Below are 22,248 nucleotides of genomic sequence, written 5' to 3'. Positions count from 1 at the left end.
TGTGAACGAGTGTATAAACTCAGCTCTGACAACTATAGATGGCTTGGAAACACAACATATGGGCTAGTTACTAAGAAGAGAGCAAGAATAAATCATTACTCTGAATCGTGGTCTTTATGTTAGACAGTGCTGGGTATGGACCAGTTACATATCATGCATATATTCATGCAATGCACAGTCAACGTTTATACGAGCAAACAAGACAAGAGTGACCTGTTATCTGCAGCAATGTTTCCCATTCTGGAGTTCTAATCTTGTAAAATTCCAATCTCTAAATCTGTCAGAGTAAATAACTGCAAAAACAGCAACGCAAACTGAAGCACAACCCTGACCTGCAACATTACCTCAGGAAATGAGAATACCACTTACCAAAGGTGCTGTGGAGCAGATGGTTTTACTCACTGCTGTCCAAAGGACCAACTTAGAACAGTCAACCATGTGGTTTTCAGCCAATTTGGACAGTTGGTGGGAATGGTGATTAATCCACAAGCTGCACCATCTCACAGTATAAAGATTTGGAATCAATATACTGTCCACTTTCTTCATATTAGCTCCTGATGAGCTCTGAATCAGCTCCTGAGCAACACAAAGCTCATAACTAATTACTTTGTCAATCATCAGTTACTTTGACTTAGTTATTTATTTGATAAAAAAGCAAAATGCATCATACTGAAAAGTTACTATGCCCTAATTAGTTTTTATGCAGGAGTTCACAATTAATAACAAACCAGAGACAGCAGCATTTTCTCAGAACATCCATTCATATTCACATCCCAACACTGAACTAAATCTACTCATGATGCACTGTTCTTTAGAAGAGCTGAACCTGGACCTGTGAAAACAACAGGGGAAAAGTGTTGTCAGCATCAGTAATGCTCCAGAACATCACACAAGGAGGCGCATAGCAACAAATACGTGCTCTGAAACTGATTAAGTTTTATTGGTGAATCCAGCTGTCTCTGGTTTGTAGTGACTGAACCTACATGTAGGTATAGCACAGACATGTACAGTATGTGGTGCGTTGACACATAGCTAAATCTAAGGCTCATTGCAGTTCGATTTTTTCAAATTACCATTGGCTGGACTTGACTGCTCTGAAGTGAAGCATGCTCTTTATGAAATCTTCCAAAAAACAGACTGAGGGAAAGTAAATAAGTAAAACAAAGCTTCTCAGTGGATGCACCCCTGAACGTTGAGCCATTTGGACGCGATGAGTGTCTGACAGAAGGAAGAGAAACGGAGACAACGTGGTGGTATGAAGTGATTAAATAAGTTTATTTGATTTACAGACATGTACATTTTCTATCAACCCCTCCAAGGGAGCGTCACAGTTCAGTTCTAGAATAACATCCTTTCATTTCTCTGACACTTCTGTTGTATTGACTTGCTCTAAAAATAAAATAACCTCTATTTTCTGCTCAACGTCAGAAAAAGGTTTCTTTATACATGATTCTTGTATGACAAGAAATAGCACATTCTCAATACATCACTTCAGTGATTATTAACATAGAATTACTCGATACAACGGACATCTACCCCTAAAGGATTGGTGCTAAATCAACTAAATTTGGCAAAGTGAAACTGAATTCACGACCCATCTGACCAGAGCCAGCGTCCCGTCTGATGATGACAATATGTCAGCACTTACTGTGAGCATGAAGTGACAGACCTCTGTGGCAGAGGCTGTGAAGTTGATGTTAGGCTATGGTTCAAATAAATCCCTGAACATTAAGTGTGCAAAATGGCTTGATCAGCTGTTCTTAAAAAAAAAAGAAAAAAAAGGAAAACACGTTAACAAGAGCTACAAAAATGAATGCAAAGGTATTGCACCCTAAACACGAGACCAATGCGTTGTCTGAAAACCATCACATCGCAGTTCCTTATGCGTGCAATGTGTGTGAGATGTCCAATTCATGATCACAGTAAACAGGATGAGTCTTAGTGATGTAGAAAGGTATTGTGTTGTTTCATTGTGATACAAAAGGATGAATAAACAGACATTTCTAAACCCAATGACATACAACAAGTGTAGTATACTCAAACATTAAACTTCCTTTTATAGATTATTCTTCATTATGGTAACAAACAAATAAATACATTGCATCCAAGCCATCATTTACAATATATTAAAGTTGCTGCGTGATATAGCTATATATATCTCTATTGTAGTTATTAAAAAGAACTCATTTGGTAACATTAAAAAAAAGAAAACTGATAACAGGAAGGTAAGAAGCTTAGTTCATTAAGAAGATGTAGGTGTGTAAACATGTCAGGTTGGACAGAGTCACATTCAGAGAGCTCCACGCAGTTGGAGAGAAGCTAAAGCTAATGATCTGGCAACAAGGACACAGCCCACACAGCACCCCACACACAGCCAGTGAGTCATGCTCACACATCGATGCTACAAGAACCACCTCAGCGTCTTCCTTTATTCCTCCGCTAAGGTCAATCCATCCTCCTCCTCCCTCTGTGTTTTCTTAGAGGTCTGCAAAGTGCTTTTTTTTCCCTTTATGCACAAGTTTTAAAAACCTCTGACTCCAATAGTGGCTTCAAGGTTTCAGTAAAACTGTATTCACCAGGCAACACAGTAAAAAATATTAGCTTCTAATCTTTTGCCTAAATCTTTGTAAATATGAGCAATTAGTGAGAGCAGACTTTTTTCTTTATGGGATTTTGCATTAAATTTGCATCATTACACACACTAGTCGATGCATAGATGATGAATCAAATCCAGGTTTTGTCTCTATGCTGATCCGTCTTTTAGGTATTGAAGGGGACTCTGTTTATCAGCTCCTGCAGTGACATCTGAGGACATGCTGGTCTGCTTTCAAAAGGGGGATTCCTTCCGTATCAGTTATCAAGGTAAGAGCTTGTAATCAGTGTAACCTGGGAGGCGAAGAATTTCCTGTTCCTGTCTGGGATTTTGATTTCCCTCAGCAATAAACTGATGACTGTGACTCTGGCTCCTCTCAAAGGTCCTTTCTTCTAATCGTGGAATGAGATATCTCCAATTGCGAGGGGGAAAGGTCTCTTTTCACAATGCTTGCTATTGTAACCAGCGTGGACTGGACTGGAATCCATCATTAAAAGTGACTCCGTCTCTGTGTGGGTGTTGTGTCCAGAAATTCAAAACCATCAGAGAGCTCCCCCTTTAAAGAGAAACCTGGCTCACTGATAAGGCAGTGTGGATATAAAGGTTGGTTTCCTCAAAAAAAGGTTTGTATTGCTTCTCATGTACACAAAAACAAAGGTGTTACTCCTTAAAATTCAAGAGAGTAGCATTTCATTTACTTTTGGGAAAAGCATGTACATTATAAATTAGAAAACATATAGTCCAGTGTCCACTGTAAATCGCCCGGATTGCATCTTCATCCTTCTGAAACAATCATAGGCAGTAACCTCCAGTTTCAAATCCAACATCACACAGACAAAAAAAAAAAGAAGAAAGAAAGAAATCACAAGAAGCCTTGTGAAAAATAATGTGCAGAAGTCTCTTGCCTCTGTCGGGTTCTCCGGCACTGTCTGCGCTGATAAGTGCTAAAAGCTAAAAATACAAACACGTGTGGGGGTCGAGAGAAACAGCTGTTGATGGGAAAGCTCCAAATTTTAAGGCTGATTCACTGACCTTTGGACAGTCGCACTTTTTGGCTCTCGTTTGACTCCTATGTTGACATGCACGGCAAAACGTTTGGTGGTGGTTTTATCATGAGAATACTGCATCCATCGTGCGAACGCTGTATTTACGTTTGACGTTCATGTTGTGAATACTGTGATTAACATGCGCAGAGCAATCTGATCTGGAGGCTGGAACAGATAAACAGCTCGAGAATTATATTCCTGCAGCACATTTTAACGAGTTGCATCACTTGCTCCGCATAACTTGAATTTTACAGTCTGTTTAGAGGCTCCAAGTGCTGAAAGCCAGGGCAGAGTGAATTGTGGGACACCAATGGAGCTGCAGCTTTTAAAACGATGCTGCTTCTACTGTTTAGCAAATGTAAGCAGCTTAATAAAACTAATTTCATGGCCAATGGCTGAATTATAGCGTGCATGTAAACATAGTCAGTGATGATGTCATGGGGGTTGATGCTGGTCAGTGCAAAGTCTGAAGGAATGTAATGACGCGATGGCACTTGGTGCAGATTGACAGCCGATGCAGCAGACAGACAGACAGACACATAAGAGACAGACCCTTGGACAGACAGGCAGACAGACAGGGCAGGTTCATGGTCAGCATTCAGTAGTATGGCATCAGGAGTCGGAGGGGTCACGGGGGATTTGGACACCCCACCTCCTCCCTGGAAGGTTCAGTGGATCCTCGCAGACAGAGGTGAGGAGGACACCAGCTGTCGGCCGGCCGGCTTCAGCGCGCCGCTGTGCACCTTAACACCAGCCTGTGATTTGGAGGCGTTTCTAGGAGGGGCGAGATGCTCCCTCGTTCCAGTTCTGAGCAGCCTCCGAGAGTGTGGAAAAAAAGAAGAACAGGAACAGGAGCCAACAGCAAGAGGAGCATGATCGCGGCGGTGATGACGGTGAAGAGAACATGGGCGTGGTTGTAAAGAAGTGGATCAGCTGCCCCTCGCTTTTTTACCTCCATTTTGTCACCCTTACTGGGTGTGGTTGCTCCGTCAGACGGCTCCTCATTTGGTTGTCACCTGAAAGAGAGAGAGGAAGGAGGAAATGGTGCGGTTAGAGTCTGGCCTCACCACAGGACGTTCTCATGTAATTAACGTCGAGGTCGAAAGCTCCTGGGCCATCTGTTAGGACCTTCCTGATAACGCCTACACACCACGACCAGCCTGTGACCTAAATATTCTCCTGCACACAGCATACCAACACATCGCGGTTTGTTCAATGCAGACACCCCCGCCCCAAATCTGTTCAGCAGCAAGCCATAAGCCATAGTAACACTCAGCTGCTGCCTCCAGATATCCACACTGGGGCTGTGCATTAGATGTTGATATTAGTGTGTTTCTGCATCAGTGTACATATCAAATGTATTACTCAGCATAGACAAACACTAACGAAGGAAAGGGTTGGCAGAATACAGACTGCATAAAAGTGATGTCAAAAATTTTACGTGAAGTTAACTATTAAGTTATCTGAACTAATCCATTGATGTAAAAGTATTCAGATTTTTGACTCAAGTAAAAGTACAAATGCAAAAAGTAAAAAAGTACAAGTGTGATGTTATGATTATTATCTCCTGACTTTTACACATCTCATCCAGCTGCTGAAATACACATAAAGAAAGCTCATCTGTGGGAAAAACGTGGCACCGGAGGGGAAAGCTCGACTCCAGTTGGTTGGAGGTTAGACCATTAAATGTTCATGGTGCCGCGCTTGTGATCTCTTAAGATTGGATGAGAGAGACGGCGGTGCGTCCCGCTGTTTGCTGTGGTCTGTCATTACGGTGCCCTGGATGCTCCGGTACACAAGCTACTGCTGCTGCTACAATAGGATTAGTGCAGGGAGCTCGTGGAGCGATGTTCCCAGCTCGTGCCTCGCACTCCCAAACACACACATACACACTCACAGACCCACAGACATAACATCCATTCACACTTGTGTATATACAGCGTACACATGCAGACTCACTGATGTGTACTCGAACAATAACGAAACAGGAGGATTATAGGATGCTTTTCGTGCCTGTAGCTGCACATCCACTTCCATTTTACTCAATTATTAGCGTCAGATGTTGCTGTAAACTCTGTGAATTGTTTATGAGCCAAACTTGAAATTAAAACGCTCTAATGCCAGCGTGACATGGAGATAATTAGAGTTGTGAATGCTTTGTTATGTCAAAGACTGGCCTGCCTCCTCACGACTTCACTATTACTGTGCTGGAGACTGTTGGCTTCCCCAGCAAAGGGGAGGTCTGATTGGTCTGGCAGGCGAATAAACTCTAATCAAACTGACTTGTGGTGGTTTTTGGCTGTGAAGATGCAAATCATGACTGAACTCGGACACTGCTTTTGACGTGGCTGATGGATAGCGGTGAATGGTCTGGTACATGAGACCAAACGTTCATAACTGTGAAGAGAGTGCTGCTTGAGTTCTTCCTGTTCATGTATTCATTGGTTTAGGAGGAAGTTCTGAAAGTTGAGGGCCTTCCTCGACATTTCACATCAGAGCCTTGCTGTGCGATGTGTGTGTGTGTGTGTGTGTGTGTGTGGTCTGTGGTCGCTGCACCATGAACCCAGTCAGCACTGCTGAGTGAGGATTCAGAGCTTTTGTTGAATGAGAAGAGCGTGAAGAAGGAAAGTATGTGCCTGCAGCTGCATAAATACTTTTAGCAGTTAAGGCTAGTGACTAAATCAGAGTTTTGCCTCGTGAAGTAATATGGGATTGCGGTCACTGAATAAATGAGCGTGAAGCCCTGCTGTCAGAGCTGATCTTTTGACGGCCCCCGGCTTGGGGATGTCCTCTAGTTATCATGCGGTGTGGGGTGAGTGTGGTCAGCGGAGGCAGGCTCCTCCTGCAGAGGAAGTTAATTGGATCTCAGTGTATCTGATCTCTGTCTGGGATTGCATCACCGGAGATTAATAGCTTGAGATGTGTAACAGCTTAGGCGATTACTGCTTCTCTTCATCCTCATTTATTCAGCAGTCGTGCGTCTTTTCTCTCCTCCTCTAAATTCCTCTCCTTCACTTCCACTCCTTGTCAGAGCCAAACTCTTTTTCTGTACTCTAAATATCCCCGTTAATCCACTGCTGCACTTCACAATGGCCCCATATATCTTCTTTCCTCTCTACGTTTCAGCATGTTGGACCTCAGGGAACTCTGAGTCAGAGTGAGTGTGAATGGTGAACACTTGTCATCAGAGAGCAGTTGAACTGTGAACTGTATTGATCTGTGAGTCAGAGCTGAGGGAGGAAATACAGCCTCACTGATTGGATTATCCTCCAAAACAAATGTTTAAAATCAATCAAGGAATTACGGAGCGCCACTGTGGTTCGCTTTGGAATGGAAATGATGAGTTCACAGACATATTCAACTCTGACCTCATGTAGCAGTGATCACTGTTCTCTATAATTAGCCCCTTCTGACAGCAGGGAGAAAATGCTTTAGCTGCTGTGTGTGACAGAGATCTGATGAAACCCTCAGGTTGAGAACATAAACTGCTACTGAAACCTGATATGTGTGGCAGCCATGTGGGAGCCGTTGCTGTCACCTGTCATTAGCTGTGCATGCTTATGTCACCCTGTCAATGGTAATGACACTGCAGTCTGTCCGGTAAAAGACCATCCTGGTAGTTTTGCACATCGGAGCCCATTAACTACAAAATGTGTGTATGTGATATTTCTGCAGACTATTCTCCAAAGCATTGCACAGCCTCTTAGATTGATTTCCTGCCTCCTAGACAGCCATTACCTCCCATTCATCAGTGCACTATGCAAATCAGCTTGCAGAGCCTTCGAAGTTGCTTGTGATGGGTAATCCATCATACTATTACTGTTTTTTGGAACAATCACTTAGGAACATTCAAGGACTCCTTGATTCTGCAGATTTGAGTATTATCCAATAACAAAACAAGAAGAAACAAATTTCACATGATCCTCTTCATGTGATCCATGTTTGCTTATTGTTCGTCATATATATAAATAAGTCCTGGGGGCGGGGCTATAATTACATATTGTAAGGGACAATAAAGCTGGACCTTGAACCTTGAGTGCAATGCTATTCATCAGCTGATGCTCAAACGTCAAGTCAAAGCGCCCTTGAAGGCACGGAGGAGGAACTTTTTTATAATGGTCATAACTGATTTATGATAGATAGACAGATGGATAGATCACCTGGATGCCCCTGAAAGTACATTTTCTGTTCTAAAGTAAATTGAATGGAAATTAGCGGTTGTCGGGAAGGTAAAAATACATCTTGAAAAGTAAATGAAGGCTTGGGGGAAATAGTCAGCAATGATATAAAGTGTTTTTGTAACTAATGGGAAGACAGGATGTCTTCTACCTGCGCTGTTTTTCCACCAGATCCACTGTTGCCTTCAAATACTGCAGGGAGCTGCAACTGGCAGATGACACTGCAACCTGAAGTGAACTCTAACCGCTCTGTACGCAATCCTGCACACCTCCGTTCCCTGGGTTTCTCCAAGTTGGTGCAATTTTAGCATGAAAATTAAGGAAGTGTATTGTTGGTCATCCAGTCATAACTCTTTTCCCGACCTTCTAATCTCACAGTAAAGGCGCTCACAGAGCATTATGGGGAAGTAGCGATCATACACCCACCAGTACACACATTCGTGACCTATTTTTCTTGGCACTTTGTGTACATGCGGCAAGTAAACCTAGACAGGGTTGCAAAGAGATGATTAGGAAGGGGGGAACTGCGACCTTTTGGCCAAACATGACAACCTTTACAAATAACTGAAAACAGATTCCTTGTCCTTCTAATAAGTGAGTCAGAGTTTAATCTTGTTATTCTTTACTGGCAGCTACAGTCGCTCCCCATTGTCCTACAGTGCGGGGTTTCGGCATGCTGCCAATTATTGTGCCTTTTCTTTGCTCAGTTAATAATTAGAGGGGTTTTACACTCAGTGTGAGTCTGATAAAGGCAGGAAGGCAGCTTTGGTCTTGATAAGATACCGCACAGTTGGTCAAATAACCCCCACTCCAAGAATGCCTGTACGCTCCCAGAGTACAATGGGACGGGAAACGGATCATAGATCAATCATTTGTGTATCATCTTTGTGTATCACCTCCGGGGTTTACACTGTCATTAAGTTCTGGACAGCCTCAGGTCAAAGTGTCTTTTAAGTCCTGAAAAATCTTGTTTTGGGATCTCTGTACCTCCTAATGAAAGGAGCTCTACATGATGCTTGCCAGGGAATGAGAAGAGAGCCCTATAAATGCTAATGTTCCAAGACCGTATCTTCGTTATCAACCACTTAAACTGCTTGTAGAACTGCTGATGTGAGAAACACTAAAGTGTAAAAGCGTCTTTAGGAGAAAAAGCAATTTACCTGGTCATACCTTGACTGAGGAGGGTGGTCGTGTCAGCTGGCTCAGCCTGAGGAGAGAGGAACAAGTTTTACTACGGATGCACAAAAACTCTCTGACGGATCTTCTTAAACCACATTCAACATTTATTATTCTCTTTTTTCCAAATGATCTCCACCAATGTTTCCCAGTTTCACTCATCACATGCCGACTGTCTGCTGTGCTCTTTCAATCATCACTATCCTCTTCTCTGATCCTGCAGGCTGCAGTGCTCAGCCTGCCTTGACCCACACTGAGTCTGCACCGACATGGCAGATGAGGCAGTTCTGCTCTCACTAAGTGTAAATGTGCACTGAGTAAATGTGTGGAGGGGGGGCACGCGCAGAACCTGAGCTATAAATGGCAACCCTGCCGCCAAAAAAAGCTAACAACCTAGAAATAATAAAGCACTCTTTAAGGCTGGAAATAGAAAGGCGCGCTCCAGTGGGTAACTCGTTCGGCTCCGCGCCTTTTATAAATAGCGCTGTGTATCTGAGGACACACTCAAAGCAGGAAAAAAACAGCAGCAAAGCGCTCTCTAAAGTCAGGGGGAATTTATAAATTGGGGGCTTTATAGCGTGAATGGAATCTATAAATATCACAGTCATGAAACAACCCTAGTTGTACAAGTCGTGGATGTTGTCATCTTTCTTGGTCCCTGAGGTGCTGTTTGCAGCTTGTTACATAAGAGCTGCTGTTTAAGTTTGAGGTTTTTCTTCATTGGGATGTTTAGTACAAGTCTGTGCACTTCTGTAGAGGCCTGTAGTGTGCTGTGTGAGGTGTGCAACGGTTTGTGTGCTGTATGCATATAGCTGGACGTAATCTGGCAAGCTGGTGTATGATTAACTCATCTATGGCGGAGGCATACAACCAAAGGTGGAAGTGAACATGGACGCATTGAACTATCAGACAGAACAGGTCTGTAGAGACAGACATGTGTTACAGTAAAAGTAAGACAATGATCAGTTAAATAAGGGTCAAAGTGTATTCTCAGTGTAATGCCCTGACATCAATACATACTGTACATGTTAATGTAGTTCAGGAAAAAGTGTGGTACCACTTTCTAACAACATTTACAACTGCAGACTTGTAAATGCAAACTCTTGAGCCTTATATTAATGGTTTAAGAACTCAATCCATTAAAGTCTCTATAGCTGATATATTTTTCCACGACATGCCAACCTAAAGTTGTCCTTTAATTAATGGCTTACAACTGATGTATGCAGCATTAGTAAATGATTAATTAATGCTTTAAGACAACTTATCAGAAATAAGGGTGAAAAGGGTGGTGAAAAAAGTTCAGAAACTGTGTCAACTTTGAAATGCTGTAGTCTATAACAGTACTACATTTATGTTAAGGATCATATTTCCTCACTCTTCTAAGACCTCCAAGTGTCTGTGTTTAATATCCGAGCCTTTTTTTTTAAACTCCATCTGTTGCTCTCTTAGCTCTGCCTCACAGCGTGCAGTGTGAAAGTCAAGGGGTTGTGGTTAGATACAGTTTGAGTGAACATGTGCCATCAGTCCATACTGTGCAATAATGTGGTCAGATAGCTTGCACCACATATTGGACCAAACAATTTATTTCTGGCACGACGGTAGGAGTGTGACTTGTCTTTTAGTCATTGTTCTGCATTTCCTCCCCTTTTTTTTCCTGGATCAGGCCCAGCAGAAGCCACAGCACGGCTCAGTGGTGCCTTTGCAAAGACCCCTTTAAAACTGCATATTAACATTACACAGAGGAGCTATTTACAGCTTGGATGGCAGTTTGACCCCAGGATTGTAAAATACAGTAAATCCACTGAAACGTGAAGTTGACAGTTTCCACATATCTTTTGCAAATGTTAAGTTGTCCTCGACAGTACAAATGCTTCCAAATAGGCTTATTGTGGTTATGTTGGACTAAAATCTTTCACATCTCTCTTAATGAAAGGTTTCGGCGTGGGAAAGACCAACAGCCAACTCCACAGGGTGAAGAATAAGGCGGCTGCAGACAGACGTCAGACATCAGACTGCCATCCTGTCTAAAAATGTCCCTCATCTTCAACAGGAAGGAAGTCATTTCTGAGAGAGCTGGCAACAGGGGAGCAAGTCAATGTGATAAAAAGTAGGAAAAAATAGTAAGAAAGAAACAAGAAGTCATGTCTCACCATCTGAAAGAGGATGAGTGTGTTTGTTTTAGCCTTTTAAGGCCATGACCAGCTACCGTGCCCTCTGGGTTCACGTCTTTGGTGTTTGAAAGAGGAAAATATGAATGCATGAATGAGAGGGGCGGTAGCTGGTAAAAGTCGAAGTAAGCACACTTTAACAAATTGATGGCTAGAACAGCTTGTGTCAGCGCTGGAGCACTTTTAGCTGACTGGGACTTTCTATTGGCTCGAGGGCCTTTCTGAGTCTTGCAGGGTTGGCACCATTGTTGGCATCTCTGGGCAGCTTGTCCCTGACACACGTCAAACCCCGGCATCAGGGTTAAAGAGCACAGCATTGTCCAGATACAGTCTCCACCCTCTTTGTGTCTGTATCTCACTCAGAATAAAACCAACATTACTGCCCCTTCTTCAGCCTCTTCCACTCAGCTGGTGTGTTTGGATTTTTTGGAGTCAGTGGGGGACATCTCAAGCAAGTATTAAATATTAAAAGAATAAATGAGTAAATAATAAATGAAATAATGATGAGTTATTCAAACAATGTCTGAGTCACTTACTGCTTCTCGGCCTTCTCCCTGTCATCCAGGAAAAACAGCGCAGTGGCCAGGAAAAACATGCCCCCCAGGACGATGATGAAGGGACAGAGCATGAGGGCATAGCCCAGACTGAGGAACTGCCACAGCGCTGACGTAGCGTAGCTCTGCTGAAGGCCGTCAGAGATCTGCACTCAGGCGCACCAGCACAAACACACACCCACCACACGTACGCACACAGACAAAAGAGAAGAGAGATTTTATTCTAACTAATCATCCAGCAGAAGTTCTTAAAATATCCTGTCATGCTGTGACACACTACACGCCGCCGTGCTGTGCACACACTCACATTACCAGAGTGAGTTCTGCTTGTTTCATCATAGCAACAGATAAAACTGTAAGACGCCCTGTTTTTGTTTTAAGCGAGGCAGGATTTCACAGCTAATAGCTCATATTGCTGTCGAAGGCTTGAGTAATGCTGGCGTTCGGCCCGTCGTGCGTGGCGCTGAGGAAAACAACAGCTGGAGAACAGTGAGTGTGAAGTGACCATTTCTGCCTCCCAGTGTCACTCACGAGGCAGCTCTCAAACGCACATAGATCACCGTACTGACAGTCCTGATGGTAGCTTTTAGCAGATTGTGCGGACGTATGCGCAGCGGGAACGAGAGGGGGCTTCTCGTCCGTGTGTGAGCGAGAGTCCGGGCGGCCATAGGTCACCCTGGCAGGAGCACATCGATTACATGTTAGCGTCAGCAGAACGAGATTCTCGACGGGTAAAGCTGGAGAACTGCTGACGGGAGGATGTTGGAGGGAGTGCCTGCAGTCTGTGTTCATATGTGCGTGTGCAAGGGGCGGGAGGATATGCTTGCATCATGAGGAGTGATCGGAGGAAGAGATTGGACGGCGGAAGAAAATAAATAAAGCACACCTGCGAGACTAAATCTGGTGTACGTCCAGCAGCTGTGTGTGTGTGGCCAGCGCGGGGCTAGGTACAGTAAATTGCCTGCAACTTGCACAGTACGACTTAGCTAAAAATACGAACTGCTGCATGTCTAATTATCGAGCTAGAAGGCATTTCTTGGGAGATTGCTGAGAGATTGTTGCTGGCGTTCCCTTGCCACCCACTCTGCCTGCGGCCATGTCCTGCTCATACAGTATAAGAGAAGTCCATTATGTGTTTCTCTGGGGATTCTAATGTGACAACTGCCTTGGTCTACGTGCTGATGGGAGGGGGGGATCTTGGCTCGAGAGGATTTCAGATGTACTAAAAGCACTTTTTTTTTACATAACAGGAAGTGGCAGTTGTGTGGCATTTTGGCACAAATATCTGCAGGCATTCCCGCAAAAGGGAACACCACAGTGGTTTGTAGACTTGAGTTCACCATCTACAGGTCTGTTTGGCGCACATGTCAAAACCCAACTGCGAACAGAGAGGACTGACTCGCTTGCTCACTTTCTCTTGTGGTTGCTTAGCAATAACCTCCATTCTGTTTTTCTTGAGATTCTCTACTTTGCTCATACACAGGATTTGTGCCAGTCTGCATGGGCGACTGTATCTCTGCCTGCGCTCAGCGTGCGTCACGACGAGTTCATCACACTCGCGTGCTAAACCTCAGCCCAGGAACCGAGGCAGCGTGTGGTGACGCACTTGGAGCGTTCCCGGCCTCGTTGGTCGGGGGTTTGTGGAGGAGTGAGAAGCCCCCGAACATTCAGTGTGTCACTCAGAGGAGAGTCGTGACCCCGGAGGCTGGATGGGGAACCTGTGGGGCCATGTCTGTGTAACTCTGGCTGACTTTGTGTGTGTGTGTGTGGGCTGCTTTATTCTGACATGTGGAGCTTGTTGGAATATTACCAGAGCAGTTGTATTGGATAGCCTTCATTTTCCACATATCACGCTGTAAGGAGCTTCAGAACTGTGGGAGCCAAGGTGACATCTGTACATTCCTTGTTTTGTCTCACTAGCAGTCAAACACCCTCAAACATTTAATTAACAATGATTTGAAACAGCTCCACAAGGCAGCCAATCCTCAAATATGAGAAGCTGAAAGCAGCAAATGTTTCTCATTTTTGTTTGATAAATAACTTATTATTATAAATTATTTTTTCTACTATGGATCAAATAATCCTTTAATCGACTCATCTTTTCAGGACTGGTTGCAGAATCTATATCACTAGAATTAAAGTGATCCGGACTGACTCACATAGCAGTTCAAAGCCCTTTATCTCTAAATGTGTCAATCGGAAGTTTGTACAATATAATATGACACTGGGTTTTATTTGATCTGCAGGAACAATACAGCTCCAGTCTTTGAGCCGGATTCTATTTCCCGGGATTTCGTTTTTTTAATGCCAGTTTTGTTTGGCTTTTTGAAGGGCCTGTCAGTACTTGGAGATAACTTACTGCTCCTTTTATCTGGTCTTGACAAGAGTTAAACATTTCTATTTAAGGAGGAAAGAAAAAAACAGGACACTTTGAATGCAGCTCGGCAGACAGCTGCGTCTGCTGCCAGCCTGTCAGGCCCCGACAGAGGATCTCGAGGATCAGTTTGATTCACTAATCAAAGACTTCCACTTTGCCTTTGTGAACATGACCTAGGCTGTGAGCCAGAGGCACAACAATGAAATGCAATGTAAACACTAAGGCCGTCTACTATCTCCCAGCACCAAAGTACGTTTTAGACACTGATAGAAAAGTTAAACATTTGGATGTGATGTGTAGATTGTGATATTCATTATGGCTGTGGCATTCCTGCAGCTGTTTTTGTGCGTTCTACTTGCACAAGAGCTCATTTTTCCTCACGTCCTGTATGCTCAAATGAGCCATATAGAATGCGTACCTATGGAGTTACTAATTAACTTCAGAAATGTTCATTCTCTATTTGGAATGAAAAGAATGCCGCTTGACAGTCTGAGGTGGATCATGTTTCACACTCCATTGAATAGCGAGCAGCACTTGTATTCTGGCCTCTTGGATGCTGTTCTTTGGGTGCATGCATGTAGTTTGGGCGGTGGCGGGCGTTGGGGGTTGGGGGAGTGAATGTGACCTTGAGAGGTCTCGCGTCCCAGTAAGAACCACTCTCTCATCTCCTGACCAATCAGATACAGTAACACTGGCCCCTCCTGGGAATCATGAGATTTACTAGAAAACGCCACTGACAGCCTGAAGAGCACTGGTGAAATCACAACTCTGTTCATCAGCCCTCCTGAGACGTGTGCTAAAAGTGCCTCTTGTACCTCACTTTGCACTGGCCCACTTAAAGCAAGAGCTGAACCGGTATCTGAACGCATCACGTGCATTAATGGGGCACTCACAGATATGCTGAAGCTGTGTGTTCCAGCTGGGACTTGCAGCCTGGGGTAAATCTTAAATATATTGCCCCCCACGCCGTGATCAGCCCACACAACTGCATCTAGTAGAGTCTTACCAGGCCGATCAGGTACGGGCTTCCTGCATCGCCCAGGAGATGAGAAGTGAAGCTCTGAAAGGCGACTGCTGTTGCTCTCCGCGTGGGGATAACGACAAACTGCACAGAGAGAGAGAGAGAATACATCATGGAAGATAATGAAGAGACAGAGGCAGAAAGATTCACTCGGCCAAGTTGAAACGACTGCTGCAGTATTCACCACCTCATTGGGTCAGAACGCCCCAAGCAGATGTCACTAATGTCAGTATGGCCTGTCTCTGACTCTGCATACTACACGGCCTCCATCCTAATTACAAACTAAGGAGCTCGTTGGTACAGCCACCTCATTTCATTTGGCTCACTCAACCTCCTCTTTTCACCTTTAGATAGCGAAACATACATCAGAGAAAAGGGCTCCGCCGCATTTGTCTCCATGAGCAGTGTATGAATCATTGTTGGTGAAGACAGTAATTATCAGTCCCACCCAAACTGTAGCCAACGAGGGCAGAGTCCACTCACATTTCACAACTCAAGGCTGTGTCTAATTGGGTGGCTGTTATTTGGGATAGTTTGTTGCAGGAATTTCCAGTGACCCAGTGGATAAGTACAGGCTCTCAGCACTTACCATTAAAATGTCTGCCGTTATGGCCCAGTTCAGGAACAGCAGCGTCTCTCCTATAAAGATGCAAACCTAAATCAAGAAGGAAAAAGATTGTCCATTTAGTGGTGCTAATTAAGATCAGCCAATTTCCACTGCACAAAAGACTGGTAACCAGACATGAAGCCAAAAGAGGAGGATGCAGATATTTCTACTGTGTGTGGGAATCCACTGCTGAATAAAAGCACTTTGGTTGCTGCGGTTTAAAAACATGTTATTATGCCGTGGCCCAATTATACGTGGAGGTGCAGGCCTTCATTTTGGTCCCACCGAGCCGAGCATTTAGCCTACGAGCTGAAAAACAGCACGGGATGATAAGGGTTGTTTATTCCCGTCAGAGCCGTATATTCAGTGTGGAAACATTTGAACAAGTTTAGATCCAGCTGCAGGATTTGAATTATTGCCCTGCTTCTGAATGGGTGGGACAGAAAATGCAAACTTTTAATAACACAGTGGGCTTGACATACAGCGTGCTAAAAGTACATGCAGGCTACTGTATGTACACAGGCTGGTAGCAGCTGGTGTTGCTGTTTGGCCACTTTCTTAAAAACAGACCCAGAGGGATTTGGTTGCAGTGCAGTCTCGGGGAATAACCCTTCTGCCAGCGTGCCAGGCCTACAGTGCAGTGCAGAGAGCTACAGAAGGAGCCTGACAGCAAAGATGTAGACAAGTCTGCTCCGAGAGCTGCGAACCAGACACCGTGACCGACATGTTGCCTCTTAGAGGACAGGAGCCCAGCCTTTCCTCAGATTAGCTGCGTGTTGACGAGACAACAGCTGCGAGGGGTCAGCCGAGCCGCGTTACAGCCACTTCACGCCTTATAATGTGACACATCTGTCAGTGCTTGGCCATGAAACCTGAGCTGATCACTTACAACTGCTGCTGCACTGTACGGTGATTTAATATCGTACAGTAGAGTAGTCTGAGAAGGAGTGAGGTCACATGTGTGAGGCTGAAATGGTTAAACAAGTATTACTGTTGTATGTTTTCATGCTTTATTCTTCCAGGACTAGATGTGAAACATTTGAGAGCGACTTTACCCTTTGCGACAGTACAAAGATAGAAATCTGGTGTCATTCAAGTGCATCAGCACAAGCCCTTTCTGTCACACAGCATTTGTCTGAAATTGAGTTGGACAGATTTATAATTATGTGATTAATATGGATACCGCTGCACCTCAGGTCTAATTGGCTGAGTCATGCCTCTGTCAAACACCTGATAAATGTGTGCCTTTGACCTAACTGGACTTAATATAAAGTTCAACTCATTAAATCAAAATCACCACTTATATCAGTAATCATTTATCATTTTTAGGACGTACGTCAGCTGTTGAAAAGCTACAGTATATGAAGCGTGGATCATTTAATTCATACGATTATTCCTGCTTTTTTTAAATCAAACAGTGTGTCATCTCAGCTTTATAAAACTGGTTACTGTCCAGTCATTAATGTCCAACACATGCAAACAAGAGAACATTCTTAAACACACCTCACATACACTGCAAAAAAAGTCCCGCACTGATCCAGTAGTAAATAAAGTCAGAGGCCAGACCTGCCAAGGTCAGCCAAGGTCACATATCGAGGATATGGAAGCATGTTTGTTATGTTCTCTTACACGCATGGGAAATATTTTCCATCTTTCCCAGCTTTCCAGCATTATTACCGTCCAACTCGTTGAGAGTCAGTTCCTATTCCTTTGTTGCTGATAAGAAATTTGTGCTTGGTGAGTCCAGCAGCCAAGAGTGCATTGTTTCAGGGCAGCGGTTGTTAAGTTGCACCCTTTCCTGCTTCACAAGCCAATTAGACACACAAGCTCTCTGACTATTTGCCTGAGACTCTAACTTTTGCCCCGATGAGGTATGAGCGTCAGCTACCTGCAGCAGCTCCTGTGGCCGTCTCAATCCAACCTGCAATTAAAGCTATTCATTATGAGGAGCGACACCCACTCACGCCTCTGGGCCTGCGAGGAACTGGCATCAGGCAGTATCATCTTACTGCTTTATTCCTGATTCAAACCTTAACCGCGCCCGATGAGCTGTTAGTAAGCCTTCCCTTGTTAGACTGCTTACCAGACTTTCCCTTTTAATTCTCAGCCCCTCAGGCTAACCCATAGTTAACATACTAACATCGCTCTTTGAAACATTTTTCTACGAGGACCAGTTGAAAGCAGGACAGCAAAAGTGGACCTAATCGCAACCATCTCCACTGTTTGATTGCACTTCCTCTCCTGCAGACACAATATATACAAAGGAGTTCCAGGAAATGACTCTCACATAAGCTCCAACGATGCTCTTCTTGGCCACCACGAAGATGAGGCAGATGAAGATGGCTGAGCCCAGCATGCTGACGGCGCACACCAGCGGGTCGGCTCGCTCCGTCTTCTGGCGGCACAGGCGTGTGGTGGCTGCCCCGATGACCACGCCCAACAGGCCGGTCACGCAGGTGATCGCCCCGAAGATTAGGCTGGACACAAGAGGAAGCAATTGTTTGTACAAATGCGCCTTTTTAGCCCATGTTACCACACAGGTGAAGCTAGGATATGCACATTTAGAAAATAGCAATGCGTATTATGATTGATGCAACATTGAAATATGTCCAAAATAAATAGACCTACATCATATATGTTGTAAATCCACCTAATCCACTTCATTCAGCTTTTTACATGTGGCACACAAAAGATGCTGGTGTTCACAATGTTTCAGATAACGCCAGCGTTTAGTCATTAATCACCTGTCTTTGCTGCTGCAGATCTCTTTTGTACAGGCCTCCACAGTCTTCTGCACCACCTGGGCTCTGGCCAGGTACAGAGGAATCCACATACCAAACGCACCTGTGGCAAAAGACACCGCCGCGGACGCCAGGGAGGAGAACACGTAGCTCCGACTAACCACGAAGAAACACACGCACACACAAAATCAAACAGGTGATTATCTTGGCTTACACAAGGGCAAAATAAACAAGCTACTATTTTCTGTCACGCAACCTCAAACATCTCACTCGCTCTTGCTATCTCTCTCACCTGATAACAATTGCCAACGGGTCGAACAGATAATAAAGGAAAACAACATGAGTCAGGTCAGTCTGGTCAGACGACATTAGCATTATCTCACAGGTGAGAAAATGTTTTTTTTAAAACAGCTCTGGTGCTAAATGGTGACTGAAAGGATTTGCAGTTAAGACTGACAGTTTTATGAAGGAGACAAAAATAACACTGCTTAACACTTTCCGTGTTTCCATAGGTGGTGAATGTGGGAGACTGTGCACTGCTAAATGTTACAGAGGATGCAGGGGATGAATATGTAGTTGCTCTCCTAAAATAGTTCCCATAAACCTGCATGGCTACATTACAGTAACTATGTAGAGTTTATAACATTTCTTTAAGAAATGTGTCCCACAGTTCATGTAATGACAAGGGCCTCCAGTGTCACAGATGCAAAGCTCCTTTCACAGTTCAGCAGCGTTGCAGAGTGGTGGTGTGTGAATGATACTGGTCCACTGTGTCTTGTGTTGACATTTCCATGCCTCTAATGGCTACTATAAAAAGATCTAATATGTACTACTTCTTGCCTGGCATTCAGCAAATGTAAGCTAAATTGTTAGCAGGCATGGCTCTTAGTGATCTGTTGGAGAAAAATGGATGATCCTGGGCCCTACACTCGTCACTGAACAGGTAAACAGGTCGATCTCCAAAAAGATGATGGGATGCCTTACTTCTTGGCGAGTGCCTTCATGTCACAGAACCAGGAAGTGCGACTCTTGATGCGTCCTCCCATCTGGTCGGCGCTGCCCCTCTTTGGCTCAGGCACAAAGACCAGGATCAGAGTTCCCGCGGTGATGCCTAAAACTGGGGACACCTACCAGGACAAGATGGACCTGTGAGACCTCAGACCGTGTTGACACATCACACTGACATGATATTCAGAGAGGTTGTGGTTTGGAGGAGGGGGGGCATGATATCCAGCACAAAGAACAGTGTGTTTATAATCTGAATGGATGGCCACTGTGTTTGCCGATACGCCTGACATCCTATACAAGCCCTCTGGAGCTGAGAACATTCCCTCTGCTTACTCTATCGGCACTGTGTGTGTGTGTTAATGTGTGTGTGTGTACGTGGGCTTGCCTATGCGCATAAGCACACAAGACCCTAAGACTCTTTTTGGCTTTGAGAGCTGCTTTGTGAGCTCTGCACCAAGGTGAAAACCTCATAAGTGCCCATCTGCTATAATGCTCACTATCATCTTTCATGGGTTATGAGGTTGCATGTTTGTGCATGTGTGTGTCTGTGTGGGGGAAACAAAGACAAAAGGCAGGATGGGATGTGTGGGAGAGGATTTGTTCAAGTAATACAAATTGCTCACAAAAGCAAAACCAATTTCATCTGTCAGGGGAAATTCATCATATTATATTTTGCAGCCCATTTATATGCATAAGCACTGTGGTACTGGGAAGCGTGTGCGTGCAGGCATGTATATGTATGTGTGTGAGTGTGTCCTCAAATTTTCCATTGAGGGAGTAATTCTGAGTCTGATGTGGCTCATAATGTGGCTAATAATGCAGCTCAGCACGGTGGTTTGGTCTCAGAGGTGTGAGGATTACACCAACACTGATTATTTCCTTTCCTATATTGTGTCTGCTCGCTGGTCTTCTTCTGCTTGTGTGGAGCAACTTAACTGGATCCACATTTGCATCAGAATCATATGATGTGCGTTTAGGGAGAGGCAGCGCAATGGAGCATGCACAGCTCATCTCCAGAAAATAAATATTAGCTTTGTTTTGCACTCAAGTCCCTTCAGAATTACTGTGACCTTTGACCTTGACTCCCACAGGGTCCATTACCAACTTCCCCTTTGGACGGTTGGCAATCAAACAAATTAGCTCCTGCCCTCTCTCGCTCCTCATTTCTATGTGTCCCCCTGCTCCTTCTTATCATCCACATTTCAGCCAAACAAGGAAGGTAGCTGGAACACGTCGGGCAAAAACAAACGGAAGCGCTGCAGTGTTTTTTCCTTAAAGCAGGATACTGCTGCAAGGAAGCTGTTTCATGTCTTGGTATTTGTTTTCCTCTGCATGCCACACCGGTGATTAATTGGCTTTGAGATTGTTTTATTGGAATGTCATTGTGACTGCCGTGGAACAAACTGCCCTGCTCTTTGTGGGGTTTTTTTTTCTGTTTCCTCAAACCCAGCGACCTGTCATGTCCAGGAATCTCTTCCACCACCACATGTGAGAGAATGTTTAATGCCTTCCTTTAAATGTCAGGCAGCTCGTAAGAGGAGGCAGGCCATCATTTGTTTTAAGGATTTTAAAAGCTGACCCTGAAGTCAGCGGCTCCTGTGGTGTCCTGTTAGACCTTTCATTGGTCCTCTGCAATACTGCTGGTATGCCTTATAGAGCTGTCCACTTTTGAATGTTTTGTCTCAAGTCCTCGGTGGAGTCCCACTAAAAAAGTGCTGTGACAACAGTGATTTATGCTCCTGATTTAACACCTGTGTCTGCTCGTAAGTACGCAGTAAGTGTGCAACTGCAAAAAAACGAAACAGTCCAGGAAGGATTTTTGTCTTGAAGCAATAGCCTATTAAGATGGGACATCTCAGCCAATTTCTACAGATGAATTTGAAAATAGCCTTTAATTAAAAGGGATCCTGCTTAATGCTCTTGGAGCACATTTAGGGCATCTTGGGAGCCAGTACGTAGTAAGAAATGTGTGCCAGGCCACACTGAAACCCTGTTCTCCTCTCTACCACTGCCCTGCACAGAGCTTTAGTGCCATCTCTGGTACACATTTTCATTTATTACAGGTGAACACCATCTTCATCTCAAATGCTAATCAAGGCTTGGACGTCACCATTTCCCTTTCATGCACTTTCCATTGTTCTCCCTTGTCTAATAAGCACAAGCCACGGCACAACTAGCACCCCTAAGAGGACCCGGATCATGCATTTAATATTGCCTCCTGCAGGGCCAAAATGTGCCTCCAGCAACCTCTCCACAAGATCTGCAGCCACCGATTAAACCTTGTGCTGTTTCATTAAGCTCCTGCGCTGAAAAAGGTGCTATACACAAGCTGGGGATGCACTGACACCTTGTTGTTACACTGAGGCTGACACTGATCCCGCTTCACTGGAGACGACCTCCGCAGGTTAAGTGCAATGAAAGATAAATGTGTTTACAGCAACTGAGAAAGAAAATCTAGCATCAGCCTTGATATTTAATAGAAACCCACTGTCCCTGCTGCAGCTATCTTATCAGAAATCAGAACTGAACCACAGAAATTGTTTTTTTTTTGCGCAAACAGATACAGTATTAGAAGATGCTGAGTGAGTTTGATGTTAAAACATTTTTAGATGTGGTTCTGTAGGAGGCTGGAGGCTGAGCTGCCACTGATGTGGACATGTGTGAGAGTTGTCCAGCCTTTAGCTCTCCCGGCTCTGTCACTTCCTTGCAATGTCAGGGCCTGGACCGCCTGTTCAGCCGTGTCTGTCCCCCGGTGCTTCTGCCACCACTGACCCCTCTG

The 22,248-nt window shown here is 44.4% G+C and overlaps 1 protein-coding gene across 2 annotated transcripts in view; it reads right to left on the bottom strand.

The window, feature by feature from the left end:
- Positions 1-1,251: 1,251 nt before the first annotated feature.
- Positions 1,252-22,248, bottom strand: part of spns2 (spinster homolog 2 (Drosophila)) — a 60,189-nt gene continuing 39,192 nt past the window's right edge. Inside the window, exons 6-13 of one of the 2 annotated variants that reach the window (XM_041952937.1) lie at positions 19,446-19,588; positions 18,465-18,617; positions 18,008-18,197; positions 15,703-15,768; positions 15,099-15,197; positions 11,698-11,861; positions 8,978-9,024; positions 1,252-4,655 (exon numbers count right to left, since the gene is read on the bottom strand). In XM_041952937.1, the coding sequence (XP_041808871.1) occupies positions 8,982-9,024; positions 11,698-11,861; positions 15,099-15,197; positions 15,703-15,768; positions 18,008-18,197; positions 18,465-18,617; positions 19,446-19,588 (858 nt within the window). In that variant the 3' untranslated portion in view covers positions 1,252-4,655; positions 8,978-8,981. The remainder of the gene's footprint in view (positions 4,656-8,977; positions 9,025-11,697; positions 11,862-15,098; positions 15,198-15,702; positions 15,769-18,007; positions 18,198-18,464; positions 18,618-19,445; positions 19,589-22,248) is intronic. The other variant, XM_041952936.1, reaches the window with a different exon arrangement.

This window comes from Chelmon rostratus, chromosome 14 (assembly GCF_017976325.1).
Source record: "Chelmon rostratus isolate fCheRos1 chromosome 14, fCheRos1.pri, whole genome shotgun sequence".
Lineage (NCBI taxonomy): Eukaryota > Metazoa > Chordata > Actinopteri > Chaetodontiformes > Chaetodontidae > Chelmon > Chelmon rostratus.
This window is presented reverse-complemented; position numbering and strand designations above follow the sequence as displayed.